Source organism: Procambarus clarkii, chromosome 72 (assembly GCF_040958095.1).
Source record: "Procambarus clarkii isolate CNS0578487 chromosome 72, FALCON_Pclarkii_2.0, whole genome shotgun sequence".
Taxonomy (NCBI): Eukaryota; Metazoa; Arthropoda; class Malacostraca; order Decapoda; family Cambaridae; genus Procambarus; species Procambarus clarkii.
In genome coordinates, this window is record NC_091221.1 from 14,026,182 (window position 1) to 14,036,218 (window position 10,037).

Below are 10,037 nucleotides of genomic sequence, written 5' to 3' on the forward strand. Positions count from 1 at the left end.
TTATATAGCATTAAGAAACTTGGAAAAGAAAGCTTTCAGCTCTTGTACCACTAACTCTAGACCATCATTAGGATATGCAGCCCCCATTGTGGCATCCCCACCTGAAACAGAACCCATAGGTTTACTAAATTGCTGCAAAACTAATCTCATTTCTACTGTTTACACAGGTGGGCGCTGAAGCAGACGACTTCTGCCTCCAGTTAGCAGGTTTAGAACATTCTCTTCCCATACATCATCTCAAGCTTTAACCATACTAGTTTTCCGTGGAACAATACCCATCAATCAATTTACAACCAGGTCTCCAATTACTGACGGGTGAACATAGGCGACCAGTTAAGATCATAGCCCAGTCGACCCTGTCTAGAGCTGGAGCCCAGTCGACCCTGTCTAGGACTGGAGCCCAGTCGGCTCTGTCTAGGGCTGGAGCCCAGTCGGCTCTGTCTAGGGCAGGAGCCCAGTCGGCTCTGTCTAGGGCTGGAGCCCAGTCGGCTCTGTCTAGGGCTGGAACCCAGTCGACCCTGTCTAGGGCTGGAACCCAGTCGGCTCTGTCTAGGGCTGGAACCCAGTCGGCTCTGTCTAGGGCTGGAGCCCAGTCGGCTCTGTCTAGGGCTGGAACCCAGTCGGCTCTGTCTAGGGCTGGAGCCCAGTCGACCCTGTCTAGGGCTGGAGCCCAGTCGGCTCTGTCTAGGGCTGGAGCCCAGTCGGCTCTGTCTAGGGCTGGAACCCAGTCGACCCTGTCTAGGGCTGGAACCCAGTCGACCCTGTCTAGGGCTGGAGCCCAGTCGACCCTGTCTAGGGCTGGAGCCCAGTCGGCTCTGTCTAGGGCTGGAACCCAGTCGACCCTGTCTAGGGCTCGTGCCCAGTCGACCCTGTCTAGGGCTGGAACCCAGTCGACCCTGTCTAGGGCTGGAGCCCAGTCGACCCTGTCTAGGGCTGGAGCCCAGTCGGCTCTGTCTAGGGCTGGAACCCAGTCGACCCTGTCTAGGGCTCGAGCCCAGTCGACCCTGTCTAGGGCTAGAGCCCAGTCGAACCTGTTTAGGGCTTGAGCCCAATCGACCCTGTCTAGGGCTGGAGCCCAGTCGACCCTGTCTAGGGCTCGAGCCCAGTCGACCCTATCTAGGGCTGGAGCCCAGTCGACCCTGTCTAGGGCTGGAGCCCAGTCGGCTCTGTCTAGGGCTGGAGCCCAGTCGGCTCTGTCTAGGGCTAGAACCCAGTCGACCCTGTCTAGGGCTCGAGCCCAGTCGACCCTGTCTAGGGCTGGAGCCCAGTCGAACCTGTTTAGGGATTGAGCCCAATCGACCCTGTCTAGGGCTGGAGCCCAGTCGAACCTGTTTAGGGCTTGAGCCCATTCGACCCTGTCTAGGGCTAGAGCCCAGTCGACCCTGTTTAGGGCTTGAGCCCAATCGACCCTGTCTAGGGCTAGAGCCTGGCTGAGGTGGTTGGCGAGGCGAAGGGCGAGGTACGAGTTATGAGGAAAACCTTAAGAAACTTCATCTCACCATTTTTGGGAAACATGAAGGATATGAGGCGACAAGACCTGTAAGATTTGTGAGACACTTGTAAGACACTTGTAAGATTTTCAGATATAAGAAAGTGGACAAAACAAGATTAACATTAACAGAGGAAGGAAAATAGGATACGAATATTAAGAACTCAGATTAGTCATGTGATTGTTAACAATAACTTATTCAGTGTAAGATTAATGAACAAGTGGAGTGAGATACAAGTGGTGATGGGCGAGGCTATACTATGGTGGCCAGCAGGTCGGGGACAATTATATAATAGGCTACCTGCGACAGAAAGGCCAGGTCCAAGAGCTGAAGCTCATCTTGCAAGAACATATAAGTGAGCATAACCTAGTGTGAGACACAAGGGACAAAGACTGTTCTCAGCGGTCGAGGTATAACCCAAAAAACGTAATATACCAGACATTTATTGTCAGGTTTGTAATGGAGAGCCGAGTGTGCGGCAGTACACTTTTTAAATTTTACATCATGTAATTACCATGAAATATAAACAATAAAATGCCTCCAAAATATTAAAACAAATATAAAATTATTTAATAAATTTGCTATATATATTAAAGAAATGTGGTAGTGGGAATATATGAGAATGGTTAAGGAGGAAGAGGTGGGAGTGGAAGGTGGTGGAGGAGGCGAAGCTGCTGCTGCCGTCGGCCGCCATGGCGTCTCGCCGCACCTGTCACGTTCGCAGTCTCAACGCGTCCACCACACCTACAGTCTCAACGTCCCCACCGCACGCCCACAGACTCAACGCGCCCACCACGGACACTACACTCAATAATAAAGGTGAGGTGATGCTAGTTAATGTTTGCCCTGTAGGTGTAACTGAGGCAGAGGAGAACAGGCCCGCCGCCGCCGCCATTGTTTACATTGAAGAACGTTTCCAGACACGTTTATATAATTATATTTAGGTTGTGTTTTAACGTTAATAACATAAAGTTGGCTTCTCAGGCCATTCAGTAAAGCTGTAAACTTGATTAGTTCTGGTGTTTTAATATTATACTGGAGACACCGGCCAGATGAACTGGTGTGTGGCCGGCCGCCTGCCTCGGTTGTTTGTGGCTGTGGAGGCGTGGGCGTGGCTGTGGGGGCGTGGGCGTGGCTGTGGGGCGTGGCTGTGGGGGCGTGGGTGTGACTGTGGGTTCGTGGGCGTGGCTATGGAGTCGTGGACGTGGCTGTGGAATCCTGGGCGTGGTTGTGGGGTCATGGGCGTGGTTGTGGGGTCATGGGCGTGGTTGTGTGGTCGTGGGCGTGGCCGTGGGGTCGTGGGCGTGGCCGTGGGGTCGTGGGCGTGGCTGTGGGGTCGTGGGCGTGGCTGTGGGGGCGTGGGCGTGGCTGTTGGTTCGTGGGTGTGACTGTGGGTTCGTGGGCGTGGCTGTGGGGTCGTGGACATGGCTGTGGAGTCCTGGGCGTGGTTGTGGAATCCTGGGCGTGGTTGTGGGGTCATGGGCGTGGTTGTGTGGTCGGGGGCGTGGCCGTGGGATCGTGGGCGTGGCTGTGGGGTCGTGGGCGTGGCTGTAGGGTCGTGGGCGTGGCTATGGGGTCGTGGGCGTAGCTGTGGGGTCGTGGGCTTGTGGATTGGAGTGGAGTGGAGGCGTGGGCTTGTGCGAGTGGAGTGGAGTGGAGGCGTGGGCTTGTGCGAGTGGAGTGGAGTGGAGGCGAGTGGAGTTGAGTGGAGGCGAGTGGGCTTGTGCGAGTGGAGTGGAGTGGAGGCGAGTGGAGTTGAGTGGAGGCGAGTGGGCTTGTGCGAGTGGAGTGGAGTGGAGGCGAGTGGAGTGGAGTGGAGGCGAGTGGGCTTGTGCGAGTGGAGTGGAGTGGAGTGGAGCCGTGGGCTTGTGGAGTGGAGTAGAGGCGTGGGCTTGTGGAGTGGAGTGGAGGCGAGGCGTGGGCTTTCTTTTATTGGGGCAGGGTTCACTAACCAATTTTTGCAGGCGGGCTTGTGCTCTAGCTCTTGGATCCCAATTTTCTCGTTGCTGGTTATCTAATGCAATGACTCCTGACCTATTTCCCTATCATAGCTGCAGGTAAAGTGATGAATAATGTTTGCCTCTACAACCTAGCTGATCCTTAAGGACATTCCATTTACTACTACAGTCTGGCTCGTTCTCGACGCACAATCGTGAATTTCGGGTTCGAATCCCGGTCGGGACAGAAATGGTTGCGTGTGTGTACTCAGCTAGTTGTGTTCGTGGGGGTTGAGCTCTGGCTCTTTGGTCCTGCTTCTCAACTGTCAATCAACTGGTGTACTGATTCCTGAGCCTACAGGGCTCTATCTATATTTGAAACTGTATATAGTATATGGAGTCAGCCTCCACTACATCACTTCCTAATGCATTCCATGTGTTAACTACCGACACTAAAAAAGTTCTTTCTAACGTCTCTGTGGCTCATTTGGGTACCCAGTTTCCACCTGTATCCCCTTGTTCACGTACCACCCGTGTTAAACTGTTTATCTTCATCTACCCTGTCAATTCCTCTGAGAACTTTGTTTGTAGTTATCATGTCTCCCCTTACTCTTCTGTCTTCCAGTGTTGTAAGGTGCATTTCACGCAGCCTTTCTTCGTAACTGATGCCTCTTAGTTCTGGGACTAGCCTAGTGGCATATCTCTGAACTTTTTTCAGCTTTGCCTTATGCTTGACAAGGTATGGGCTCCATTCTGGGGCCGCATACTCCAGGATTGGTCTTACATATGTGTTATGCAAGGTTCTGAATGATTCCTTACACAGGTTCCTTTAGGCAGTTATGATGTTAGTGAGCCTCGCATATGCCGCAGATGTTATTCTCTTGATGTGGGCTGCTGGAGACAGGTTTGATGTGATATCAACTCCTAGATCTTTCTCTGTGCGTTTCAAGAAAGACTTCCTCTCCCATTCTGTATCCTGTATAATACAGGATAATAATAGTGGCTGTAACAGCCACTAATACACGTAGCGTTTCGGACAGGTCCCTGGAATACGATCCCCCATCGCGAAGAATCGTTGTTACAACGAAGTACACATTTTACTGTTGCGTTAAACAGAGGCTACAGTTAAGGATTTGCGCCTTGTGTGCTTGTGATTTGCGCCTTCCTCTGGTATCCAAGGAAAGATTCCATCTTCCTTGCGCTAAAGTGAAGACCACCTGGAATTTCTTATTCAGTTCCTCGCACACTTGTCGTTTGTAGTGGATCTGTCTGCCCCTATCCTTAATTTCATTACCTGTTCCTTTACTGTTATTTTTCTCCTGATGTGGCTGTGCAGAAATTAAGGTTGTCTTTGCCTTGCTTGCGATGTCATTTTCGTATTGTCTTTCTGCCTCTCTTCTCAACCTGACATATTCATTCCTGGCACTCTGGTATCTTTCTCTGCTCTCAAGTGTCCTGTTATCTCTATAGTTTCTCTATGCCATTTTACTTTGCTGCTTAGGTAGCCTACATTTCTGATTAAACCATGGGTTTCTCATCTTCATTTCACTGTTTTCATTTTGGACCGGGACAAAGTTTGTTTGCTGCTTCCTTGCACTTTTGCGTGATGTAGTCCTTCATGTCTTGGGCCGTCTTTCCCCTGAGCTTTGTTTTCCATGTTATATCTGTCAGGAATTTTCTTGACATGAATTAAATGTTGAAAAATATATAAAATTATTAAGTCATCTAAAATCAAGAACTCTCTAAAGTCTACAGCAAAACAATGACTAGTGTTACTTTGACATGTAATGGTTGAATTACTTAGTCACTGAATGGTTGTGCAAACTCAGAGAACATTCTCAAGAACAAATGGCTATAATCTGCAATTAGGTAGAATGAAAATATTGTATAGGTTGTAATCTTCATTGCTATACATTAATTAAAGAATGTGAAGTATTAATTATTGCGTCATTCAAGATCAAGGAGACTTCTAAACTTCAGTGAGGTCACTGTGACTTGTAACTGTTGAGTTACTAGACTATAATTCATCACTGAAGCATCATGATCACCTCAAACTCAAATGAAGAATTGTCTGCAGCAGGGCAGAATTAAATTTGGTATAAATTTGCACTATAGTGCAGTAGTCATTTTAGACTAATAGTATAACTAAGTTGCCAACCTAGCTAAATGTTATTTAATATTAGAGAACTGAATAAGTTTATTCATTAAAATCAAGGAAAAGACCGAGTCGACAATGAGAGTAGTAGCTTAGTCATTGTGACTTGTAGCTAGTTGAATTACAGCTCTCAGGCTTGTCACTGAAAACTCATTAATGCAACTTCAACTTTAAATGAGAGATAATTTTATTTAAATCAGTCTCTATTAATAGTCAACTATGTTTTATAATGAGCACAGACTCTGCTGGTACTCTGTTGACACTAACTAATGTCTCTAATGCCTACCTAAATAGATGGTTAAATTTTCCGAAACCTACATAATTAGAGGGCTAAGCTATTTGTGACAACTTACCAATTTTTGGTAGTGTCACTCTAGCTGAATAGTGAGCGGATCTGCTCGTTTGTTAATACATTGGGCTACAGTGTCATAGCCCTCTAAAGACTTAACGCATAGTCTAACTAAATTATTTATGAGTAGTGGGTCCTACGCAGGTTATATCATGGTGAGCAATAATAGTTTCAAGTTATCATGGTGAGCAATAATAGTTTCAAGTTATCATGGTGAGCAATAATAGTTTCAAGTTATCATGGTGAGCAATAATAGTTTCAAGTTATCATGGTGAGCAATAATAGGCTTGAGTCAGCGTGAGGAGCAATAAGGCGTTCAAATATCGTGGGGAGCAATAATGGGCTCAATTATCATGGTGAACAATAATGGGCTCAAATATCACGTTAATTCATAGGTGAGCTGTTAAGTCAGCTCGTTTTATTAGGGTTAAATTAGTGCAGGATCCTTCTTGAGGGATAGCTAAGCACAGAATCAATGGAAGATTCATGGGTGAGCAGTAATTTGCTCGAATTAGCGTGGGGAGCAATAAGGCGTTCAAATATCATGGCGAACAATAATGCGCTCGAATGTCACGTTAATTCATAGGCGAACAGTTGAGTCTGCTCGTTTTAAGCATGTTAGGTTACAATATTTAAAGTTTAATGTTAACTGATTGAATGATGGGAAACCTAAGGTTGCTGGAAAATGTATATTGTTACTACGACTAAACTTGCTTGGAAGATAATTTGTAACGGATTATCCGAACCTATACGTTTCATGGTTTAATAGTTCTCTCTTATATATTTACTTACAAATTTGCAAGTTGCAATCTTGCTCGGGCTGTGCTTTTACAAAAACGTTCCTAAGATTGCTTAAGAGCAGAAGCGAAAGGAAAACAGCTCAAACAAAATTTAAAGAAAATAAATCATTAGATCCAAGTGCAGAAAACTTTAAATGTAGTTGTCTGGTTAAGACTAATATAAGGTTTTCTTGGCAGACCTTAAGCACTGGATTATTTTGGACCTTGGTCCTGGTGAATTTGCAAGTGTAGAAGTTTCTCAATGATTTCGTGTTACTGTTAAATTCATTGGGTGCTAGAATCTTTTGCCTAATTTAATTAAAATACATAGGGAGACGGAGTGTGGTCAATTATTACTGTCGAGAATAATTCAGGGTCTACAGGGGGTTCAGAGGCTTGGTCGCTGTGACATGAACCTGCTTAGGCTGCGGACCACTGATTGTCCACTGAAAGCCATAAAAACATCTCGGCAAATATTAACTGTACTAGACTCAATCTGGGTATATTACTCAGCTGGGTTTCTCCTTTATACTTGGTGCTGGAGAATTCATTTACTGCTGATTAATTTCTATTAACGTTGTTGTTAGCAGGTATAGGCTTGTTCAGGTTTAAAACTGTACCTGTAAGTAGGTAGCCACCTGCAGAGTGGAGGAAATGCATGCTCTGTTGTTTAATATGACCAGTAATAAACTGGTAGTAGTAGTCTGCAGTAGATTTACATTGTTGAGGCAGTCAGACATTAGCTGGTTGTCAGCCAACTTAATTCCATTCTTCTGTAGGAAATTGGCTGTGTACCCTAGACCTTTAATATTTAGGTCAAATCGTATTTGATCTACCACTATTGCCTTGACAGACCGGACATAACCACCTAGGCATACGAGCCATTGTACTATTGAGTATTCTTGGGGTCCCCTATTGATCATGAACTCTGACAGGTTTAATTTTACCTGTGTGATTGGTTTTAATTTAAGTGCCTCTGCCGCTTTCTGAGTAATGAAAGTTTTCTGGGACCCTTGATCGAATAGGCCACGAGTGTTGACCTTTATTCTTTACATGAAGTTTGGCAGTGGGCAATATTGCATCCACTTGAGACGCTTGTGATATTAACGCATCTTGCAGCACTGTACCTGTGTAGATTCTTTACCTCCTATTATCGGGTTGAAATAATTTAATTTTACAAATTTGCACAGTAAAGCATGATGTTTGCCCCTTCTACACCTATTGCAGGTGTTCATTGGGGTGTCACAGCTGTTATATTATGTGGTTTGAGACACCTAGTACATCTGAGTAACTGTTTGAGTCGTCTGACTCGTGTGTGTCTAGTAGGGTAATTTGTACAGAGAATGTTTTTGATGGCAAGGCAAACATAACTTTCGACCTACTGCTCATATAAGAGTCACCGGTTTAGGTGAATCTGCAATTGCAGGTTGTGAAGGCTTTGCTGCTTGTTTGTGTTTATTAGTTTTTCTTCCAACTTGGGGTGGAAGTGTTTGGTTTACTCCTGTGAATACTTGTTGTACTCTTGGAAGTAATTATTGAGCTCTTGGGAGCACTTGGGCTCTTGGGAGCACTTGGGCTCTTGGGAGCACTTGGGCTCTTGGGAGCACTTGGGCTCTTGGGAGCACTTGGGCTCTTGGGAGCACTTGGGCTCTTGGGAGCACTTGGGCTCTTGGGAGCACTTGGGCTCTTGGGAGCACTTATTAGACTCTTAGGAGCACTTGAACTCTTGAGAGTATTCATAGTACTCTTAGGTCTCACTGATAAATCAGTATTTGACCTGTTAATTGCATTGATTATTAGTACCCTAATTACCTAATGACTGTGTCACTTTAGTTTCAATTAAGGAACTTGATGTGGGTACAGTTTCTGTGGATTCAGAATAGGCATTAAGTGCCTGGTTTGCTTGTTTATTATTGACTATATTACGCAAACCTGCTAATATATCCTGCATTGACAGGACTACCATTCTGGTATGCATACAATTCATTTAGCACTTCGCTAGACAATTTTATCTGGATGATAATTTTAGTCATTCATTCAGCAGTGGGCTGATCCACTTTACTGCTGAAGGATCTGAGCATTGACTCGAGCTGTAAACTAAAAACTTGTAAGGAGTCAACTGATTGATCCGGTTGAGATATGTCTAGTAGTTGATGCACGAGATTTATGATAGTCTTCTCATTGTCAGCACTTGCCTTAGAGAGCTGGATGGCTTGGTTGATGCTAATGGGTTCAGCATCACCTCTAGGAGGCTGGTTTGAATGATTTTGACCGTCACTAATTTTGCTTAAGGCTTCTTGCTTAGCCTCAGCTTTTATTCCAGCTTCAGCTGCATCTTCATCTTCTGTTTCAGCTTCATCTTCAATTTCAGCTTCACTTGCTTCTCTGGGTTTAATAGGAAGGCTTGTTAATTCAGTAGCCTCATGGATTGAATTCTCAGAATCCATGGAATATATGGATGAGCTTTCTGAAAGCTGTTCAGATTCAGTTAATGTATCATTACGTGAAGTGGTATTAGATGAGACTGTAGAAAATGAAGGTTTGACTTCAATTATTGATCCAGTGTAAGGATCTGGTTAAATTAGAGGAATTTCCTCATCTTGAGGTAGCTCATTTATTTTCTGAGCTGGGTGCTTGCCTTGGTATAGGTAAACTATAATAGTGTTCCAACCCAGTAGGAACATTTTGTGTTGCAAGCACTTTGTAATAATGATCTAACTTGGCCTGAATTTTGTCTTCATAGTTGGCAAGGTCAGATTCAATTAGATTTAATTCGTCTGGGTCAGTATTAATAACAAGGGTATATGTCTATAAGACTCGATTATGTCCTTTACTTGGTCAAATTTTTGACTAGCCACCTTTGTGGAAATTCCTAGCCTGAAGATGTCAACTGGATCTGTTTCTAACCAGTTGTCACATTTGTTGAGTATCTTGACAAGTGAATTTGAAGACCTTTCAAGGTTCTTCCCGTTTTTTTCTGGATTAGCCATGTTGGCTATGGGTTTGAGCCTTAGTGTTTATATAGCTACTTGGACAGCTATGGTACTTGCTCATATATGTAAAGCAGATATGGTTATTAATCTATATAAATAAAAATGGAAATGTTCGTTTGTTCAAAATCGCTAATCTCCGAAAGTTCTTCACCAATTGCTTTGAAATTTTCACACAGCGTTCCATTTGCATCCGATCAGGTTTTTATATACATACTATATAGATGTCACGTCTGTGACGGTAAAAAAAACATGCTTTTTCTAAAAAACTGTGTTTTTCATGTGAGGGAAATCTTCGAAACCTCTTTACCGATTGCTTTGAATTATTGACACAACG

General features: G+C 44.7%; 1 protein-coding gene across 1 annotated transcript; it reads right to left on the minus strand.

The window, feature by feature from the left end:
- LOC138356428 (uncharacterized) lies at positions 1 to 9,700 on the minus strand. Its single transcript, XM_069312575.1, has 6 exons — positions 9,545 to 9,700; positions 8,906 to 9,184; positions 8,643 to 8,722; positions 8,186 to 8,487; positions 2,571 to 3,416; positions 1 to 101 (listed from the first exon to the last, which is right to left on the minus strand). The coding sequence occupies exons 1-6, from the start codon at positions 9,698 to 9,700 to the stop codon at positions 1 to 3; spliced, it is 1,764 nt and encodes a 587-aa protein (XP_069168676.1).
- Between the last annotated feature and the right edge of the window lie 337 nt (positions 9,701 to 10,037).

Coding starts and splice junctions, on each gene's coding strand:
- LOC138356428 (XM_069312575.1), bottom strand. CDS start 9,700: ATGGCTAATCCAGAAAAAAACGGGAAGAACCTTGAAAGGTCTTCAAAT. Junction 9,185..9,544: donor CTAGTCAAAAATTTGACCAA/GTAAAGGACATA, acceptor GAATCTGAACAG/CTTTCAGAAAGCTCATCCAT. Junction 3,417..8,185: donor ACCAAACACTTCCACCCCAA/GTTGGAAGAAAA, acceptor CCCCAATAAAAG/AAAGCCCACGCCTCGCCTCC.